This window comes from Bombina bombina, chromosome 4 (assembly GCF_027579735.1).
Source record: "Bombina bombina isolate aBomBom1 chromosome 4, aBomBom1.pri, whole genome shotgun sequence".
Lineage (NCBI taxonomy): Eukaryota > Metazoa > Chordata > Amphibia > Anura > Bombinatoridae > Bombina > Bombina bombina.
Window position 1 is genome coordinate 806074438 of NC_069502.1, and position 23939 is coordinate 806098376.

The 23939-nt window shown below is 38.0% G+C and overlaps 1 protein-coding gene across 1 annotated transcript in view; it reads left to right on the forward strand.

The window, feature by feature from the left end:
• LOC128657888 (gastrula zinc finger protein XlCGF53.1-like) overlaps window positions 1-23939 on the forward strand; it is a 129285-nt gene that overhangs the window by 61734 nt on the left and 43612 nt on the right. The window contains exon 6 of the mRNA XM_053712315.1: window positions 19848-19952. Coding sequence (XP_053568290.1) covers window positions 19848-19952 — 105 coding nt within the window. The remainder of the gene's footprint in view (window positions 1-19847; window positions 19953-23939) is intronic.

Below are 23939 nucleotides of genomic sequence, written 5' to 3' on the forward strand. Positions count from 1 at the left end.
GTTCCCTGTCTTGTCCCTCCCTTCATCCGTGTCCTAAAGCTTTGGTATTGGTATCCCACAAGTAAGGATGAATCCGTGGACTCGATACAGCTTACAAGAGAAAACATAATTTATGCTTACCTGATAAATGTATTTCTCTTGTGATGTATCGAGTCCATGGCCCGCCCTGTTTATTAAGACAGGCATATATATTTTTATTTTTAAACTTTCAGTCACCACTGCACCCTATAGTTTCTCCTTTTTCTTCCTAGCCTTCATCGAATGACTGGGGGGTGGAGCTAAGGGGGGAGCTATATAGGCAGCTCTGCTGTGGGTGCTCTCTCTGCCACTTCCTGTAGGGGAGGAGAATATCCCACAAGTAAGGATGAATCCGTGGACTCGATACATCACAAGATAAATAAATTTATCAGGTAAGCATAAATTATGTTTTTCTGCAAGGAGTTCCAGATGAAGTAATCTTTGACAGAGGGGTTCAAGTTACTTCTCAATTTTTGGAAAACTTTTTGTTATGCTTTAGGTATTGACATCAAATTGTCTACTGCATTTCATCCACAAATTAATGGAGAAACAGAATGTACTAACCAGACTCTAGAGCAATAGCTGCAATGTTTTGTTAATTATCTGCAGGATAATTTGGCTGATTTCCTAACTGCAGCAGAATTTGGCTACAATAATGCAAAACACAGTTCCCCTCCCAGACCCCGTTCTTTTGCAAATTATCGTTATCATGCAGTATTCATTATTAACTACCCAACTACAGATTCCATGCCAGTTATAGAAGAACGACTTGCAGCTCTACACACGAAATCGGTTCTCAGTGAAGCTCAGGAGAGTTATACAAGATCAGCTAACAAACATCGTAAACAGAATCCAGTTTTTCATATTGGAGATAAAGTATAGTTCTCCATAAACGTTCTCAAGGTTCAAGTGCCATCTAAGAAACTGGGTCAGATAACAAAGCAAATCAATCCAGTTACATTCTGGCTACAGCTCCCAGACTGCATTAAGATACACAAATAGCAGTACAATGATAGAGGGACAGCGCCAAAATAAGAAAAAGGTATTCAAGCTCACTTCCATTAGGTTGGACAATTGTCTAACAAAATTGTACAAATGAATATATAATTAATTATAGATATAGGAAGGAGCGCCCTGGAGAGAGGTTTAAGTACACTACCAAAAGAAACGTGAGTAGGGAAAAAAAAAAATAGCGTCAGTGGCTAGTGGCACAAATTTGATAGTGTGCAAACGTAAAATAAAAACAGACGAGTGTTAAACTGATATATATCTCTAAGTGTGAACACAAACCAATGGATACTGCTAAATAGGGTGTCTTTTTGGGTAAGTATAATAAATGGTAAGAATAAGTTGCGAATGTGTAGCGAAACTAATTAGTGAAAATCACAGGGTTACATATAGTAGTGTGGAACGGATTAGTGAAACAAATAAACAAGTGACGGGTTCTTACGTGCGGATCATGTGTTTTCTTAAAATAATAATGAAACAAATTATCAATTTGTTTCTTGCGGTGGATATATGTACCTACTAACTGGACGGAATAAGCGACGTTAAAATGGATACATTAAAAGAATATAATATAATAATATATACGTATTATAGCAAAAATTAATACATAACTGATGTATAAAAATTTAATAATAATATAAAATGACTGGGTATTTGCAAGATAAACTAGAATAACTAAATGAGCAACAAATTAGCGGCAAGTAGGCAGTGAGTAAGCGGCAAATATGCACAACAATAGAAAATATAAACAAATCGGCAAAACAAAAAATAAGGTGATGCAATGTAAGAACAGATTTGCCAAGGCATTTCAGCCTACACCGAGGCCTTTATCAAGACTATACCAGCAGAGGCATTAGATGATATTTAAAGGCTGTACAGCCTATCAGAAAAGAGAGGAGTATATTGGTATGTCGAATCAGAACCATCTGTATTTAATATTGTATATTGTGTATAAAGCTGTGTATCAGCCATATTGAGAAAGGGCAATGCGTTATCCACTGATGGCTAAAGGAATAATGAATTCATATATATATAGATATATATATATATAGATATAGAGAGAGAGAGACTAGAGAGAGAGGGAGACGAGAGAGAAACTAGAGAGAAATGCACTCACAGGAACGAACAACCAGCTCAATACCATTGTTGGCCTGTTCTATGGCGATTTACCACCTGGGTGCAACTTCTTTTAGCCCAGTAATGCTTTTCACAGAGTAGAACTCTCCTATAGTATATCATTCTGATCCCGCCTATTACGGTCAGTCCAGCGCCGAAATACCAGGCAGTTCCCCTCTGAAGCTGCACCCAGGTGGTAAATCGCCATAGAAAAGGCTAACAATGGTATTGAGCCAGTTGTTCGTTCCTTTGAGTGCACTTCTCTCTGTATGTATTTAGTCTCCCTATGGGAAAAAGGGGCAACCAGACGTGGACTCCTTGCTCAGTGTGCTTAGAGGAATATGGCTACACCTCACTGACGAGGCCCAATGAAGGCCGAAACGATCGTCTGGGGTTGCTTTGTTCCTTGTTCAGAGAGGAATTGCCTGGTATTTCGGCGCTGGACTGACCGTAATAGGCGGGATCAGACTGATATACTACAGGAAAGTTCTTCTCTGTGAAAAGCATTACTGGGCTAAAAAGCTGCACCCAGGTGGTAAATCGCCATAGAACAGGTTAACAATGGAGCCAGTTGTTTGTTCCTGTGAGTCCACTACTAGGGACTTGCCTAGGGGATTCCATCACCAGGATTCAAAGGTTTTTTCTTATTCTTTGACTTTGTTTTAAATTTGCATGTATTCATTTAGATTACAACTAAGACACATTTTCTTGATCATCATTAACATTTGTTGAACATCATTGTGTTTTTCACTTTTTTATATTTTTTATACTTTTTGGATTCTTTTTTCACCTTTCAATTTTTTGGTTTTACTTAACAATCATTGTGTTACTTCACTTCATTTTTTCACCATGTTTCCACCTTTTTTTTGCTTAACATTGTCATCATTCTTTGCACTGCAGTGCCAAATGCATATTTACTGTTTATTTTTCATTTTATTCTTCATATTATTCACATATATATTTTTTTTTTGCCTATTGTTTGTAAATCACTTTGCTTCACTAGGCATTGTTTGCACTAGTTAAAATTACCTTGTTTTATCACTGCCATTTTTTGTCAACCCAGCAATTTACGGTTTCTCATGGATCCATGAATTCCCATTGGTATAATTTGAAATTTGCAAAGTAGGTATTTTGTTACTAATCACCATTGTTTTTATCTGTATTTTTATTGTATCTGTACTTTAACAATTTTAAAACATACTCTTGTATTAAATATATTGTTTTTTAACCTTCTCGGATAGCAATATATTCCACTACTTTTAATATAGTAGTTGTACTCCACACCTCTGAGTACCTTTAGGGCTTTCACGTTACTCCCTAGCCTCTGGCGCTGTACTCATTACTTTTTAACTGGCATTTGACTCACTTGGGGTTTGGTTAGGACCCCTTTTGTGTACAGCTTACACCACCCTTCTTCTTACAATATAATAATTCTAACAACGTGTACAATGGAAGTGGGTTCCATTCTACACGTTGTTACAATTATTATATTGTTTGGGATTTACAACTGTTCATCAATAGTCATTGACTCTCTGCAGCAGTATTTGGCTCACTTATGAGGGATACACAGACTTCATCAGTGGTAACTATATCGATGGCGTAATTCACAAGACTGTTTTGATATTTTTAAGACGAGGGAACTTTTAGTAATTTATTTGTAAAATACACTTGATCTTCATGATACATTCTTATTTATGTTTGTATCCATCTGTAACATAATAAACATATGTGCAATATATTCCATGTATGATTTTTTATCAGTGTAGGTGGCTATATTAAATTATATCCACCGTTTCAATTGACAGTGTTTTTGAGGCAAGAGTGCTATTTATAAGTACTGTGTTCTTTCTTATTGTATTCTGTATTGTCCCCATCTCAGGTATAAGGGTATTTGGAGTACTAGTGCTGTATTGTCCCCATTTCAGGTACAGGAGCTGCTGGAATACTAGTGCCATAATGTCAGTTGCAAGAGCTGGAGAAATGTAGAGAACAAGAGAGGTGCATGTGTGTACCAATAACAGACTGGAAATAAGCCAATAGATGCCCTAATCAGGGTACTCCCATTTCTGAGGAGCACTCATACTGTGCTATTGGAGGCAGGCTGGATGTTTAGCAGCGACCCAGCTCACTGTTCACTGTTCAATCTTGATATACAGGAACACAGGATCTCAATAACTGTATATGCAATGAAAAACAGAAGGAGCACCTGTGTGTACCAGTAGTATAATGTGATATTTGGACAAACCTAATCAGGGTACTCACATTTAGGAAGAGCACTCGGACAGTGCTATTAGGAACAATGGACCCTAATGATGAAAAGATAACAATCCCTGCAGAATAGGACTCCCAATGGGATTGATTGGTAGGTGGTAGGCTAATTCAGTAAGGTTCCAAAGATGTTGCTAATAATTAAAACCAATTTATTAAAAAAAGAATAAAATACAAGTACAATAGAACCCTAAGGTGGGATATGCTAGCTGCCCACCTTAGCTTTATGCAACGCATTTCTCAGCGTGTCAAAACGCTGTTTCATCAGGCATAAGAAACAAGCTGTAAACTGCCTTTAAATATACAAGCCTTACCAATCACATGAGAAACCAGAACAATAAAAAAACACAAGCACCTAGGTAACCACCTCCGCTGGAGTGAGTTCCCAATTAATTAACCCTTTGTTGGCACTGCAAACTTCGTTGCAACAAGGGGTAGATATAAAATTAAAAATGTTTAATAACAATACCTTGATGTTTGTAACTGATATACTAACTTTATCAGAGCTGGGACCTATTAGATAGATGGACTTAATATCCGTTCATCATGCGGAGACCATAGAAAAAATGACAGGTAGTCCTATTCAAAATCAAATGTTATAAATAATTAACAATACCTTTTTTTAAATGTTGATTTCACTGAATACAAACGTAATGTGTCACGAAAAGTGTAAAGGGAAGTGGTTGTGTGGCTGCCGATATTGAGACAATCATAATCAGAAGTGGTATATTCCGTGGATTCAAGCATGCATGACGTGTCACAATGGGTGTGTGAGGAAGTAATGATGTCTGCCAATCGCGGTGCATGTGTATGACAAAAGTACGCCCCATAAGAGATGGTAAACACAGTATTTGATTAAAGCGTGTGTCTCCGTGACGTCAATGAGAGGGACGGACAGAGTGCGCTGTCAGTACTGGGGGAAGGAATCCAGTATCAGCTGCTAACAGTGCTATGGGGGTATACAACACTCTCAAATATTCCCTTTCTTTTCTCGAGGTGCCATATGTTAGTGGATATAAAAAGAAAACGGACAGTTTGAGAACGATATATGACCTAAATAATTGCGGAAGTACACACAAAAAAAGCTGCTAAGACAGCGCATCAATAGTACGGTGGTGAATTAAAACTGTTAATATGTTTTGGGCACATAAGTGATATAAAATCTAAGCCATGTTATGTTGACTGTGATCAAAGATTCTATGTGCACATACCCTATGGTGGAGTTCCTAAGACTTCTATGATGGGGTGAGATGTGCTAAATGATAATACATGGGGTATATAAAGTAGTTGGAGATGTATTGATAAAAAAGACTAGGATTCATCTAATAGTGTTGGGTGCCCTGAATGTACAAACCATTCACAATAAACAAATATATAAGGATACTATAAATGTATACTAGGAATGGTAATGTGGAAAAAGGTGTGGATATAAGTGCACCTAATGTGAGGAACATTCATAGGATATAGTTGTGTGGAATTAGCGCCTGAGACCTTATGAGACCTATAGCTTTGAACAAAGGCTACCTAGCTAGCCCAAGGAAACAGTGGTTGGTGTGTGGTGTTCAAAGCGCCAATAGTAGGCAAGGTGTGGATAAGATATATGGAGGTTAAAAAAAGCTTTAATCCTGACACACTATAGTGTGTGTCCACACTATGATAAAATATATATGATATGTAAAATTACACAATAAACATACATACAATAGACTTTGTAATAAAACTATCCAGTGGCCACTGATCAATATTATGTTAAAATATTAAAAAATATTAAGAAGCGAGTCTGTGAATACAAAAATAAGTATAACCCAAGATATACCAATTCCAGAGGTAGTCTAACAATAATGTGATTGGTGCTCAGGTAAGGTACAGATTAATACATATAAACAAATCCTCAAATAAATATAATACAAATGTGATGTGAAAAACCAAAAATATATAGAAAATTAATGTGTCCTGGAGGTGTCCCAAATGTGTCCTAAAATGTCACAAAAATAAAAAATATATGAAAAATCTCTCTGTGTGTGTGTGTGACAATCAAGTTTGCAATCCAATGGTGATTAAAAATATATATTAGAAAAAATATAAAAAGTAAAAGCAAAAATGCAAGAAAACGGCAAAAATCCCAATGCTGTTCAGGATAGTGAAAAATTTAAAAAATCAACTTGTTTCCTGATGAAGAATCCGGTGATGGTGATCCCAAATAGGTGAAGTGTGGAATGTTCTTTCCTGGTGATGAGAATCCTATAGTCCCCTTGTTTTTTGAAAGTTCATCTTGGGGAATACCTGTGAAATTATAAACAAATGGTGCAAAATCGTCTGGATCACAATGAAAGGATTAGAATTATGCTTACCAGCTCCTTGTCAACGCGTTTCGGCCAAATAATGGCCTTTATCAAGACTCATGTTTTGATAATATATAAGTGGAGTAAGTGATGGGGATATTAAAAAAATGATTGAAATATGAAGAGTATGGAACCTAAATAATATGAATATATATATATATATATATATATATATATATATATATATATATATATATATATAAATATAGCAGGAAAAGCACTCACTGGACTTCAGACTTCAAGTGTGACAACAAATTTTTATTGAATGTGACGTTTCGGGACTTAACACGTCCCTTCCTCTGACAGTTTGAAAACTCCAAACAAACCAACTTATAAAGGCATACAAAACCCACCCCCAATGCAAGCTCCAATCACTGGAAACCGTGTGCAAAATACAGTGGTTTCTACCGGATAAGTGTATTAAATAAAATAAAATAACACATGTATTCACAAATTCAAAAAGAAAAAACAAAAACCATTATTGTTGTAATGTTTAAAGATACAAAATGTAATAGAAGTGTAACTACATATGTGGATATATCACGAATAATGCCCCAGACTGCTAAAAATGGATCATCATAGTACCCCTGTGTCAGAAATGGACTCTCCACCAACGTCATAAAGGGTTTGGCATCACCCAAGGATACTCCCCTACTTCAAATTACTATCAAGATTCGCTGATAAAGAATCCCACACCTACTCATTATGCACAGTACTATTTCCATTCATATACCTCATCACCAATCAAGATGTGATCAAAAGTAAAACAGACCCGATTGCTGTCACCGATTTCCCTTCATAAACACAACACTAGTGTTTACGTCACCTAATCTCCCATTGGACCACATCACACGTTGTCTAGACAACTAGATAAACACAGGCGAGCCCCAACAAGTAACCAAACAGAGGTGCTAGAGTCTGTTCAGAGTTTGTTCAGGGGACTATGAATACGAATCCTGAAAGGGAAAAAGAAAAGAAACAACTTACTTTTGTCACCACATATGCCCCTGACCAGTATCTGATTTCTAAAGCTGTGAAAGAGGAGTGGAAACTGATTACTTCTGACGTAGCCTTACCATTTACACACTGGAAGGCACCACGGTTGGCGTACCGCAGAGGAAGAAGCCTAAGAGATACACTCATGAAGACTGACATCTCACCTACATCTGATAAACAGACTTGGTTGAAGAAAAAGAACGGGTGTTTCAAATGTCTTGGTTGCGTCACATGTAATAGCATGCATGCAGGAAATTCTTTCCAGCATCCGGAGAAAAAGAAGAAGTATAGGATTAACCACTTCTTAACTTGCACCACCACCTTTGTTATATACCTTCTCAATTGCCCGTGTGGTATGTTTTACATCGGTAAAACGACTGATGATGCCAGAACGAGGATGGCGAACCACCGGTCTAGCATTAGAGCAGCCCTGAAGAACGATAAGGCTGACCAACCGGTGGCTCGCCATTTCCTTGAGAAGAACCACACCGTAACTGACATGAGATTTCGCCTGATTGATCACGTGCCAAGTCTGAAGAGAGGAGGAAATCGAGCCAAGATATTATTGCAGAAAGAGACTCGGTGGATCCATGAATTGGGTACACTGACCCCAAGAGGACTTAATACCCATACAGGGTGGCAAGCTTACCTTGGCTGATTTTGTTTACATAGTTGCTACTGTTGACCATCACCTCATGGAGAGTCCAGGAGTTCAATTGCTGATGAGAGTACATGATTCAGTGGTCTAGGGGGCATATCCCCTATCTTTAGTTTCTTGTTTCTTGCTTTTTCTTTTCTTTATTTCTCCCTTTTTCCTTCTTTGTTCTTTTTCTTCTTTTCTTTTTTATTTTTTCCTTTCCCTTTCCCCTCTTCATTCCCCCCCTTCTTTCCCTCCTTCCCCCAACCTCCCTCCTCCCCCCCCTTCCCTCCCCCCCCCCCCTTTTGGCCTCCCCCTCCTTTCTCCCCTCCTTCCCCCCCCCCCTTTTCCCATTCCCCCCCCCTTCTTTCCCCCCCCTCCTTCTCCCCTTTCCTTCCTCTCCTTTTATTTTAGTAGCTTGGTCTCCTTTTGTGAGTGTGTTATCTTGAGGGCTCTGGTATTGCTTCAGGAGCCGGTAACTAGTTTTGCTAGGAGTTACATTGTTTTTATTTTTAATTTTATTTTTAATATTATCTTTAATATATTCACACACACAGAATAGGTCTGGAGAAACACTTGTGCACTTCATATATTTCTATTTTTATTTATTTTATGGTCTCGAATATGCCCCTGGTTTCTTTCTTTTTTGACACCCCTGTGTCTGAAGTGGTGGTTCTCTTTGGTCCTGTATTTTATTTCTAATTTTCATTTTTAGTTCTATTTTTTAATTTTTATTAGTTGACCCATGGTGATAGGATGATTTTAGTGATATAGGGATTTCCTATATCTCTGGTTTGGTGATTGTATTGGCTGTAGATAGGACCGTTAGTAGGTTGAATATGATGGTTTATATGCATTTTGGGCACAGATAGATAGGGTGTTCTGTAGGATCACTTTATGCTGGTGACATATTTATTTCTATTAAGTTGTTCTTAATTGTACATTTGCATACTATTTGTTGTGGTTTTATTGGTTGGTGTTTTGATGAAGTCTCTGGGGCTCCACTAGTTATTATGACTGTGAGAAATGAATTCAGGATCATACCTCTTTATCTTAGGTTGTATACTTGATAAATAAGAGGGGGGTACTAATGTGACTTTTCCCTATGGGGTGGCTGAGAGATCCCTGAGTCGGGCACTTTGCGTATACTATGGCCTCTGTGATTGCGGCCGATTTCTGTCATCTGTGTTGGCTGGTTTGTGGGAGTGTGACCTGGCAGACTGTGGGAATCTATTGGAGTGACATTATACGTATTTGTGTTTACATTTTCGGCCGTGCTGATCGGAGTTTGTTGGGAGGTGAACGGTGGCGCTGTGTGCATGGGGTTGTTTGGTGCTTTGTATGTGGCTTGCTCTTGTCGCTGTTACCTGTCCGATATGGGTAGACTATGGGGGCCGTTATAAACAGTGGAATCCAGTGGGGACTCCCTGTGTCAGGGTTACTGCTTGCTAATGATCTGTCCCTTTAAGAGCCTCCTATATCAAGCACTTCCCCCCAGCATTCATTGCTGGTTAATTGAGAAAGGATTCACAGCACAAGCGTTACACTGAGAGTTTTCCTCACTCTCCAACAGCCTCATAAATTCTTATTTGAAGAGTTACTGATAACATCTCTTATTTTTCATTCCTACATCTAGCAGCTCTTCTACTCAATTCAACACTGGAAGATATTTCATACTATAAGGAAATCAAACTAACTCGACATCAAACCCTGAAGCATTTACAAGGTAACAGGATTCAAGCAGCTTCATACACAGCACAGCAAGTAGCGGTGACGTCATCAGCTGTAGCCGCAACCGCTCTCCCTCTGAGTACCACGCTGCTGTTCATAACAAACGGACAAGTAACAATTCCTGTGTTCTCAGGTCAGACCTAATTATTTTATTATTAATCGTTATCCTTACTTAATTTGATGAACTTTACCTGCCTAATTAAGGAATACTATATTTTACGTTACTGCTTAATTTGAACTGTTTGCATTATCAAATGCCCTGAAAGTAATACAGTTTATGAAGTTAATAAACTGTCACTTATTGGGCAAATAGTAATACATTATATGAAGCACTGACAACGAATTCATCAATCTTCTTTTATGTTACAAACCTACTTTTGAGGCAATTGTTGGTTCTTATTTATAAAACAAAATTAAATGCTTGTTCAAATTGCTACAAATACAGACTATTACAGAATTAACCAGCCATAAGGAAGAAAGGATTTAGTGTTTGTGTACACAGAATTATCCTATACTAAACATATACTTTCAACAGCAATTATGGAACAAGATCTTTTAAGTGATAAAGTTCAAGTCCTGTCAGACAGATTAGAAGCTCTATCAGGTTCTTTCCATGAATTACAAGTGGAAAATCAGGCTTTGAAGGCCTGCTTAAGAGAGACTCTGGCACCTAAACCTGCAAGTGCAGATTCTATCCCTGAACCTATGGTCTCCCCCCCAGAAAAATTCTCTGGTGACCGTTCAAGATTCAGAGAGTTTAAAAACTCCTGCATGTTGCTTTTTCAATTAAAGCCACGTACTTATCCCACAGAAAGATCAAGAGTGCTCACTGTGATATCATATTTGAGGGGGGAACCTAGGGCTTGGGCTGACTCTTTTTTTGAAAATGATGATGCAATACTGGGATCTCTAGATGAGTTCTTTGATCAAATGTCAGCATTATATGATGACCCTTTCAAACAGGTCACAGCTGAAAACTTACTTAGATCTTTAAAACAAAGAAAGAACCCAGTGGAGTCTTACATCACACAATTTAAAATTTCTGCCCGTGATTCGGGATGGAATGAGGTCTCCCTTAAAACTCAATATCGTTTAGGGTTGTCTGAGGATATAAAGGATGAACTTTCACGCACAGGTATTCCAGATTCATTGGAAGATTTCTTTTCTCTCACTATTAACATAGATAGACGGCTTAGGGAACGCCGCTCTGAAAAGGCTAGCGGTACAAAAAGCTTTCTCTCCACACCTGTTTATCAAACTAAGGAATCACCACAACCTATGGACATAGGCTTTATAAAGGGTCCCCTCTCCTCTCAGGAAAAGACTAGGAGGAAGTTGCATAGTTTGTGCATGTATTGTGCCTGCCCTACACATGAAGTAAAGGACTGCCCAGTTCTGGCTAGGAATAAGAAGGGTAGGTTGCCTAACATCTCTGAATCCCTGTTGATGAAAACCATTAAACCATCATATTTAACTATCCCTATTATTTTACAGTGGGATCAAATCAGGATAACAACTGAAGCTATCCTGGACACCGGCTCATGTAGAAATTTTGTTGATTTTTCTTTTGTGAAACAGAATAAAATACCTCTGGTCTCTAAGAAAACTCCAGTCTCTGTGAAGGTCATTGATGGCTCTTTTTTAAAATCAGGTCCTGTCACACACCAAACTACACCATTACAGGTAATATCTTGCACACACATCACAGAAACACTCACTTTCGATGTCATATCTTCACCAATGTTTAATGTAATCCTTGGTATAAATTGGTTTTGTAAACACAAACCAACTATAAACTGGAATGACCTCAGTTTATCTTTTCCTCATCTCACTCAAAATAGTGAGACATCATCAGATTTAATTATGCTACAGGTTGAGGATAATATTTTACCCAAACAATATGCAGACTTCTCAGATGTTTTTAATAAAAAAGAAGCTGAATGTTTGCCCCCTCATAGGGATTACGATTGTCCTATTGATTTACTCCCAGGAGTTTCAATTCCCTATGGACATATCTACCCCCTTTCTAAACCAGAACTAGAACACCTTAAAAATTATATCGATGAGAACCTCCGAAAAGGTTTTATAAGACCTAGTACCTCTCCTGCAGGTGCAGGCATATTTTTTGTTACCAATAAAGATGGCACGTTAAGACCAATTATTGATTACAGGGAATTGAACAGGCGTACCAGAAAAAACAGGTACCCCCTACCTTTAATCCCTGAATTAATTGAAAGATTAAGGGGGGCCTCAATTTTCACTAAATTGGATCTTCGAGGTGCCTATAATCTTATACGAATGAGAGCTGGCGACGAATGGCTCACTGCTTTTCGGACTAGATATGGGCTATTCGAATATACAGTGATGCCATTCGGTCTGTGCAATGCCCCAGCAACATTCCAATGCTTAATCAATGATCTTTTCAGAGATATTTTGGATGTATATGTTGTTGTCTATTTGGACGATATTCTAGTTTACTCACAAAATTTAGATCAACATAGAATGCATGTTAGAGAGGTTCTCACTAGGTTACGAAAAAATAACCTATACGCTAAACTAGAAAAATGTATATTTGAATCAAATAATATCTCTTTTCTGGGTTATAACATCTCTCCTGAAGGAATCAAGATGCAAGATGACAAGGTTCAGGCCATTCATAATTGGCCAACTCCTCAATGTAAGAAAGATGTTCAACGTTTCCTTGGCTTCTCAAATTATTATAGGAAATTCATTCCTGGATTTGCTGCTATTACCAAACCTCTTACTGAACTCACCAAATTGAATCATCCTTTCAGGTAAACAAGCCATACTCAACAGGTATTTGACCTTTTAAAAAATAAATTCACTACAGCACCCATTCTCCAATACCCGGATTTAGAAAAGCAATTCATCCTGGAAGTTGACGCTTCTGAGTTCGCAATAGGGGCAATCCTCTCTCAAAGGAAATCATTCAAAGAACCCTTACATCCGGTCGCATTCTTCTCTAGATTGATGCAACCAGCAGAATTAAATTATCCAGTTGGCGAGAAAGAATTACTTGCAATAAAGTGTTCCTTCGATCACTGGAGGCACTTGCTTGAGGGTGCAACACAACCAACTGTCATATATACTGACCACAAAAATCTGCAATATCTTCAGTCTAATCGAACTCTATCCTCCAGACAATTACGCTGGAGTCTTTACTTCTCTCGTTTCCATTACATCATTACCTACAGGCCTGGTACAAAAAATGGCAAGGCTGACGCCCTCTCTAGACAAGGTCCTAAACCTATAATACCATGCATTCCTACTACTATTGTTCCTAAGGACTCTATCATTGGTGTTATAACAAGTCTAACTACAGTGATAAAAGATGCTACTGCTATTGATCCATCAGTACCTCATACAGATCTTACTTACAATTCTGATGGCTTACTCTATAAGGACGGGAAGCTATACATACCTCCAAATCTTAGATCTTCAATCTTGAAAACAGTTCATGAGTCCCCCCTTGCTGGACACATGGGAAGGGATAAAACTTTGGATTTACTTAAGAGATCTTTTTGGTGGCCTACTCTTAACCTCGATCTCAAAGAATATATTTCTAAATGTGTTATATGTGCAACCTCCAAACCTTCTAAACAACTCCCTGTGGGTCTTTTACGGCCTTTACCTGTACCTCAAGTACCCTGGGAGGCGGTATCCCTGGACTTTATCGTGGACTTACCTGTCTCTAACAAATATACCACTATAATGGTTGTCACCGATCTATTCTCAAAGATGGCACATTTCATACCGGTTATCTCCCTACCCACTTCCAAGTTCACCAGTGAATTGTTCATTCAAAACATTGTAAGACTGCATGGAATACCTAAAACCATCCTTAGTGACCGTGGAACCCAATTCACATCTAAGTTCTGGAGAAATTTGTGTGCTGCTCTGCATATAGAACAAAAACTCACCACTGCTTACCATCCTCAAACGAATGGGCAGACGGAGAGGGTGAACCAGTGGCTAGAACAATACCTACGTTGTTTCTGCTCTCACCAACAAGATTCTTGGGCCACCTACTTGCCCCTAGCAGAATTTGCCTATAATAATAATAAGAGTTCTACAACTGGCACATCACCATTTTTTGTAAATTATGGTTTACATCCAAATTTAACACTACTTCCGAAGATTGACACCCCATGTCCTCAGGTGAATGATCTGGTTAATGACATTTCTGCTAACTTTTCTTCAATTCGTGAACATATTCTTCAGGCACAGGCATCACAACGCAGGTACTACGATCTTCGCCACAGACCTAGTCCTCAATATTCCGTAGGACAACAAGTATGGCTCTCCACTAAGAACCTCAAGATACCTTATCCTTGTAGGAAACTAGGTAAACTCTTTTTGGGTCCTTACCCTATCGTCAGGGTAAATGGTCCAACAACAGTTACACTCCAACTACCATCAACTTTTAAGATACATCCAACTTTCCATGTGTCTCTTATCAAACCTTGCAACCTACCCATAACAAATATTACATCAGAAGACCCAATACCTTCTGCTAATCTTGATTGCCAGTATGAGGTTCATAGCATTCTGGATTCTAGACTACGTTGTGGGAATCTTTTCTATTTGGTTCATTGGAAAGGTTTTGGCCATGAGGATGATTCCTGGGAGCCTGCCTCGAACATATCTGCTCCACGTCTGATTTCCCTCTTCCATAGACGTAACCCTGATCGTCCTAGGCCTTGAACCTCGCTGTGGTTCTTTTTGTGGGGGGCTCTGTCAGGGTTACTGCTTGCTAATGATCTGTCCCTTTAAGAGCCTCCTATATCAAGCACTTCCCCCCAGCATTCATTGCTGGTTAATTGAGAAAGGATTCACAGCACAAGCGTTACACTGAGAGTTTTCCTCACTCTCCAACAGCCTCATAAATTCTTATTTGAAGAGTTACTGATAACATCTCTTATTTTTCATTCCTACATCTAGCAGCTCTTCTACTCAATTCAACACTGGAAGATATTTCATACTATAAGGAAATCAAACTAACTCGACATCAAACCCTGAAGCATTTACAAGGTAACAGGATTCAAGCAGCTTCATACACAGCACAGCAAGTAGCGGTGACGTCATCAGCTGTAGCCGCAACCGCTCTCCCTCTGAGTACCACGCTGCTGTTCATAACAAACGGACAAGTAACAATTCCTGTGTTCTCAGGTCAGACCTAATTATTTTATTATTAATCGTTATCCTTACTTAATTTGATGAACTTTACCTGCCTAATTAAGGAATACTATATTTTACGTTACTGCTTAATTTGAACTGTTTGCATTATCAAATGCCCTGAAAGTAATACAGTTTATGAAGTTAATAAACTGTCACTTATTGGGCAAATAGTAATACATTATATGAAGCACTGACAACGAATTCATCAAGCTTCTTTTATGTTACAAACCTACTTTTGAGGCAATTGTTGGTTCTTATTTATAAAACAAAATTAAATGCTTGTTCAAATTGCTACAAATACAGACTATTACACCCTGTCAGATTGGTTGCCATAGCAACTTCTGCACTAGGTATGCCGGTGAAGCAGCACGCCCACAGTGGGCGGTCTCATTGGTCCCGGACTCTAGCACCTCTGTTTGGTTACTTGTTGTGGCACACCTGTGTTTATCTAGTTGTCTAGACAACGTGTGATGTGGTCCAATGGGAGATTAGGTGACGTAAACACTAGTGTTGTGTTTATGAAGGGAAATCGGTGACAGCAATCGGGTCTGTTTTACTTTTGATCACATCTTGATTGGTGATGAGGTATATGAATGGAAATAGTACTGTGCATAATGAGTAGGTGTGGGATTCTTTATCAGCGAATCTTGATAGTAATTTGAAGTAGGGGAGTATCCTTGGGTGATGCCAAACCCTTTATGACGTTGGTGGAGAGTCCATTTCTGACACAGGGGTACTATGATGATCCATTTTTAGCAGTCTGGGGCATTATTCGTGATATATCCACATATGTAGTTACACTTCTATTACATTTTGTATCTTTAAACATTACAACAATAATGGTTTTTGTTTTTTCTTTTTGAATTTGTGAATACATGTGTTATTTTATTTTATTTAATACACTTATCCGGTAGAAACCACTGTATTTTGCACACGGTTTCCAGTGATTGGAGCTTGCATTGGGGGTGGGTTTTGTATGCCTTTATAAGTTGGTTTGTTTGGAGTTTTCAAACTGTCAGAGGAAGGGACGTGTTAAGTCCCGAAACGTCACATTCAATAAAAATTTGTTGTCACACTTGAAGTCTGAAGTCCAGTGAGTGCTTTTCCTGCTATATTTTTTTCTGAATTTTTTGAAAGCACCCTGGCAGGTGAACGGTTGGTGGGAGTGCATATGCCTATGAACTCTTTTTATTTATATATATATATATATATATATATATATATATATATATATATATATATATATATATATATTGATTGCAGTAGCCATGTTAGTCCAGAGTCTTGGTTTGTTTGGAGTTTTCAAACTGTCAGAGGAAGGGACGTGTTAAGTCCCGAAACGTCACATTCAATAAAAATTTGTTGTCACACTTGAAGTCTGAAGTCCAGTGAGTGCTTTTCCTGCTATATTTTTTTCTGAATTTTTTGAAAGCACCCTGGCAGGTGAACGGTTGGTGGGAGTGCATATGCCTATGAACTCTTTTTATTTATATATATATATATATATATATATATATATATATATATATATATATATATATATATATATATATATATATATGTTGATTGCAGTAGCCATGTTAGTCCAGAGTCATGTTAGTCTTGTTATTTTGATATATATATATATATATATATATATATATATATATATATATATATATATTATATTAATAGGGGTAGTGTAAGATCAGGGAAAAATTATTATGTGATTAGCTCTACTATGTGATGAGCAAAAGGGCAATAAATATGTATAGTGTGAGTAAGTGTAGCGATGACAATAGTAACAAAAGAAATAGCTCAGATCAAAATAGCAATATACAAATAGCAAAAATAAAAGCTAAAACGTTGCTCTAAAGAAGTTAGCACTCTGAGAAACGTGTGGCATAAAGCTAGGTGGGCAGCTAGCATATCTCACCTTAGGGTTCCATTGTACTTGTATTTTATATATTCTTTTTTTAATAAATTGTTTATAATTATTAGCAACATCTTTGGAACCTTACTGAATTAGCCTACCCCTATTAATATAATATATAATTATATATATATATATATATATATATATATATATATATATATATTATTTTTATTTTCATATTATTTAGGTTCCATACTCTGTTCATATTTCAATCATTTTTTTTAATATCCCCATCACTTACACCACTTATATTATAACATGAATGTTCCTCACATTATATCAACATTTTTTTCACCTTACCATTCCTAGAATACATTTATAGTATCCTTATATATTTGTTTATTGTGAATGGTTTGTGCATTCAGGGCACCCAACACTATTAGATAAATCCTAGTTTTTTTTTTCAATACATCTCCAACTACTTTATATACCCCCTGTATTATCATTTAGCACATCTCACCCCATCATAGAAGTCTTAGGGACTCCACCATAGGGTATGTGCACATAGAATCTTTGATCATAGTCAACATAGCATGGCTTAGATTTTATGTCAATATGTGCCCAACACTTAACAATTTTTTTTTTTACTCACCACCGTACTATTGATGCGCTGTCTTAGCAGCTTTTTTGATGTGTACTTCCGCAATTATTTAGGTCATATATAGTTCTCAAACTGTCCGTTTTGTTGTTCTTTTTATATGTCACCTCGAGAAAAGAAACGGAATGTTTGAGATTGTTGTACACCTCCCTAGCACTGTTAGCAGCTGATACTGGATTCCTTCCCTCAGTACTGACAGCGCACTCTGTCCGGCCCACTCATTGACGTCACGGAGACACGCTTTAATCAAATACTGTGTTTACTATCTCTTATGGGGCATACTTTTGCCATACACACGCACCGCGATTGGCAGAAATATCATTACTTCCTCACACACCCATTGTGACACATCATGCATGCTTGAATCCACGGAATATACCACTTATACACTGATTATGATTGGTTCAATATCGGCAGCCACACAACCATTTCCCTTTACACCTTTCGCGACACATTACGTTTGTTTGTATTCAGTGAAATCAACATTTTAAAAAGGTATTGTTAATTATTTATAACATTTGATTTTGAATAGGACTACCTGTCATTTTTCCTATGCTCTCCGCATGACGAACGGATATTAAGTTCATCTATCTAATAGGTCCCAGCTCTGATAAAGTTAGTATATCAGTTAGAAACATCAAGGTATTGTTATTAAACATTTTTAATTTAATATCTACTCCTTGTTGCAATGAAGTTTGCACTCTGAGAAACGTGTCGCATAAAGCTAGGTGGGCAGCTAGCATATCCCACCTTAGGGTTCCATTGTACTTGTATTTTATATATTCTTTTTTTAATAAATTGGTTATAATTATTAGCAACATCTTTGGAACCTTACTGAATTAGCCTACCACCTACCAATCAATCCCATTGGGAGTCCCATTCTGAAGAGATCGTTATCTTTTCACCATTAGGGTCCATTGTTCCTAATAGCACTGTCTGAGTGCTCTTCCTAAATGTGAGTACCCTGATTAGGTTTGTCCAAATATCACATTATACTACTGGTACACACAGGTGCCCCTTCTGTTTTTCATTGCATAAACAGATATTGGGATCCTGTGTTCCTGTATATCAAGATAGAACAGTGAGCTGGGTCGCTGCTAAACAACCAGCCTGCCTCCAATAGCACTGTATGAGCGCTCCTCACAAGTGTGAGTACCCCGATTAGGGCATCTATTGGCTTATTTCCAGTCTGTTATTGGTACACACATGCACCTCTCTTGTTCTCTACATTTCTCAAGATTCTACGACATCTACTTGTGAGGCGAGAGCAGCCTTCTATCAAATACCGGTTTAATAGGAGTCCTATAAGATGGACCTATCAATACAAGTGTAAAACTGTACAAATACTTTTTTTACTACTAATGCACTTGTTTATGCTCAACTTTAATATGAATGACACTTAAATTTATTTATAGGTAGCACCCACACTATATTAATATATTCTTGTATAATTTCAATGTTACAGTTGCATTGTTATTATTTATAGCGCCCCCTATCTATTGTCATCTTTAGTGACTCTGTGTAGTATTTCAGTTGCAAGAGCTGTTTGAATGCTAGTGCTGGGTTGTCCCCATGTCAGGTATAGGGGTTGTTGGAATACTTGTTCTGTATTGTGCCCATGTCCGGTACAGGGGCTGTTGGAATGCTAGTGCTGGGTTGTCCCTATGTCAGGTACAGGGGTTGTTGGAATACTTTTTCTATATTGTGCCCATGTCAGGTATAAGGGCTGTTGGAATACGTGTTCTTTACTGTACCCATGTCAGGTATAGAAACTGTTGGGATACTAGTGCTGTATTGTCCCCATTTCAGGTTTACGGGCTTTTTGAATACTAGTGCTGTATTAAATTGTGCAATCTTCACTTTTAATTTTAGTACTTTTTAGAAAAGAGAATATACAGATTATTTAACTTTAAAATTCAATGGATTTAGGCTGAACTTGATGGACTTCTGTCTCTTTTTTTCAACCTCATCTACTATGTTGCTATGTAAATAACCATTCTTTTGTTTTTTTTACTTCAGGTAAAAATTATGCTAAGATTTCATGTAAGAGGGGAAAATCAGAAAATCAGTGGCTAACGAATATCACAGAAGCTGCACAGCAGAAAATACTTAATAGTAGTGCAGGTGAGTGTATGTGTGTGATGTGTCTGAGGTAGGTAGGGAACATTTGTGTATGTGTGTGACATTCTTGTGGGAGACAGGGCACAGGTGAGTGTACATGTGCTATATGCCTGAGGGATGCACAGCACAGGTGAGTGTACTTGTGTGATATGTTTGTGGGACATAGGGCACAGGTAAGTGTATGTGTGTGATGTGTCTGAGAGATGCTGGGCATTGGTGAGTGTGCGATTGTGATGTGCCTGAGGGATTCAGGGCACAGGGAAGTAAATGTAAGATGTGTCTGGGGGACATAAGCAGTGCTAAAATGTTGCCATATTTATATCATCTATGCAGGTGATGTTAAGACTGAAGTCACACTCAATGCTGAACAAACAAATGTTTTAAATCTCATGCCCTGACAAAGTCACTTACTAGTAACGAAACGCGTTGGTGGGCGTGGCCAGTGGAGTTTGTTTGGGCACTTAGTAGTTAGCAGTTAATAATATCTCTCTATTGCTACACTGTTGAAATCCTCTTTTGGGTCGATACTCTGTACACATTAGTGTTGTTTTTTTAGCATTTACTGACTCCTAGCTTAATATTGACACATAGAAAGGCTGCATTTGTTAGCCCATAATAAACTACATAACTGAATTAGTGTCTAGCTATGAGAAACTACACTTGTTACACTCTCCCCTGGTCATGTGGCCCTTCTTTGTTTTTAATTTAGTGTTGGAGTATAGTCTGAATTGGAGGTGGTTGTGATGTTACCCACCTCTCTATTTCCAATTATAGTAATTTGTTGTGTATGTATATGTGTATGTATGTGTATGTGTGTGTATGTGTATATATATATATATATATATATATATATATATATATATATATATATATATATATATATATATATATATATATATATAAAGAAAGATAGAATATACCACTAACCAGTAGAGGTATAAGCTCTGGAACTAGTGAAGCGCAAAGTAAAATAGGGTCAACCAAACATGCATGTATAGAGATATGGACACCCCAATATAAGCAGCTAGAAACACAGTCCCCCAAATGGGCGAAATATATTTTCCAAATATTTCTAAAATAAAAATGAATTACAGAAAGGATATGGAAAATATGTTAGAAGCGCTAATATATAGAGGTCCTAACAATAAATAAATATCTGGATGTCTAGAATTTGGTTATTCCATATATAATAATACTATAGCCATAAAAATCTCATAAAAGCTATTCAAAATATAAATTAATTAAAAAATGACAAAATGTATATGATAAGAATCTCACTTATGTGCATATATCCTCATACAGCCAGAAATGAAATAATATAATAACAATCTAGATAAAAAATGTGTTAAAACTGTATAAAAACAAATAAATAAATATACACACATAAAAACACGCTTTGAATATAAAAAAGGAGAGAAAGAGTCCCAATACAAGGAGAGATCCCAATTCGTGTCAAAAAGGCTGTGATATAAAAATAGTAAGTCGTTTGTGTTCCTTTCTTAATAACTGCAAGCACCCTCCAAATGGTGAACACTACTCCAGACAGTCCCCTTAGGGTATATACTCACAGGAACAACCCTCAATCACTATGAAGTAAGATACAGGTGTTTAATCCTCATTACAGCTCTTTGGCTGGATTCAGTCAGTGTCACTTCTCTCACACAGGTGTCCTGGCAGGCTCGTGCAATACAGATGGTATGTAAAAGAAAAAGGTAGTACAAAAACTAGTGCAATATTGTCAAACACCAATTTATTGTAGCACTAATATACAAAGCAAACGTTTACACTCACATTTGCAAACCTCAATGATATGAGGTAACTAAAAGCATGTAGATACCAGTTGTAGAATAACATACATCAATGGATATATAGATGAATGAATAAATAAATAAGGTGGTCTGCGGTGTGTCGATCTCAAAGTAATATTCTATCAAGCCTTACGCGTTTTCGAAGGAGCATTACAGAACTTCCGTTCTCCCTTCTTCCTCAAAGGCTAGAATATTATAATCAAGAAGCAACTCACTGCGTATTTTTAAACAAAATCAGAGCCGAACGCCGTCACGCCCACTAGCAAAACTATTGTGCTCATTGGTTCACCCTTAGGGGTGTGTGACCAGACCGGAAGTCGTTCAACGGCCTCTGATACAATGCCGTAAGAATTTTGGATTGACAGTGCCCGTTACCCACTCTACTCGCACAGGAGTAGAACACGCCCACTATCATGTGTAGCGTGTATGAGGTACTAGAAAAACAGGCATCATCCCCTGAACAGTTCTAAACAAGTGAACAAAAAGTGAACGAAAAACACTGTGTAATTGGCGTAAAACTATATATATATAAACACACAAATACTTCCAATTAGTGAGCCACAACACTAAATCTGCGGAGCTCCAAAGTCTAAAATGTATTAACTATTTGGTCGGTATAAAGATTCCTATCACACATTAAAATGCATATATTGAAAACACATAAAACAATCTACAGATACTCGTCGACTTACGACCTATGCGACTTACGGCCATCCGTACTTACGACTATCGGTCGCACTGAAGAGGCGATACGTGCGCAAAGGCGGTACCGGTCGCAAAGGCGGTACTTACGACCATCGGTCGCAAAGGCGGTACTTACGTCCATCGGTCGCGCTGAGGGTGATGCTTATTTGCGTATGTGCGTAAAGGGGCAAGGAAGTGCTTGTGTGCGCAAAGGCGGTACTTACGTCCATCGGTCGCACTGAGGGTGATGCTTATTTGCGTATGTGCGTAAAGGGGCAAGGAAGTGCTTGTGTGCGCAAAGGCGGTACTTACGTCCATCGGTCGCACTGAGGGTGATGCTTATTTGCGTATGTGCGTAAAGGGGCAAGGCAGTGCTTGTGTGCGCAAAGGCGGTACTTACGACCATCGGTCGCAAAGGCGGTACTTACGACCATCAGCAAGACTGCTTGTGTGCGCAAAGGCGGTGCTTGTGTGTGATGAGAAGTGACTGTAAGCAGCAGCCTTTGTATGGGTCTGACCATGTCGCAGTCCAAAAGGCCGGTACCGTGTAGTGGCAAAGAGGCTACAAAGAAGAGGAAAGCTCTTGATTTGGAGTTAAAAATGAAAGTAATAAAGCAGTATGACGAAGGTAAAAAAGTGAATGCGATTGCCCGTGATATGAAACTGTCGCATTCCACAGTTTCCACAATCATTAAGGACAAGGAACGCATACGTGAAGCTGTAAAAGGTTCCGCACCAATGAAATCAACAATAATAACAAAACAACGTCAAGGGCCCATTCATGAAATGGAGAAATTATTAATGTTGTGGATAGAAGATCAAATACAAAAACGTACACCCATAAGCCTTCTAACAATTCAGATGAAGGCTAAAAGTTTGTTTGAGACTTTAAAGGAGAAAGCTGGTGAGGATTACAAAGAGAATTTCCAGGCAAGCACTGGATGGTTTAAACGTTTTAGAAGAAGATTCAGTCTGCATAATGTGCGGGTTTCAGGAGAAGCAGCAAGTGCAGATTCAGAAGCCGCTGCAAAGTTCATTGACACTTTGGATGAATTAATCCAAGAGGGAGGGTATTTACCTGAACAAATATTCAACGTTGATGAAACGGGTCTGTTCTGGAAACGGATGCCTGAGCGCACATACATTCACCAAGAATCCAAAACCATGCCAGGATTTAAAGCATTCAAAGATCGTGTAAGCTTGTTACTTGGAGGAAACGTTGTTGGTTTTAAGCTTAAGCCATTTCTTATCTATCGCTCAGAAAACCCACGTGCATTTAAAAACATTAATAAGCACACGCTGCCTGTGTATTACCGGTCAAATGCTAAATCGTGGATGACTCAGGCATTGTTCACAGACTGGTTTGTTAACTGTTTCATTCCCCAAGTTCGTGAATATTGCTTAGGGAAAGTAATCCCGTTCAAAATTTTAATGATTTTAGACAACGCACCTGGACATCCACCACACCTGGGTGACCTTAATCCTGATGTAAAAGTGG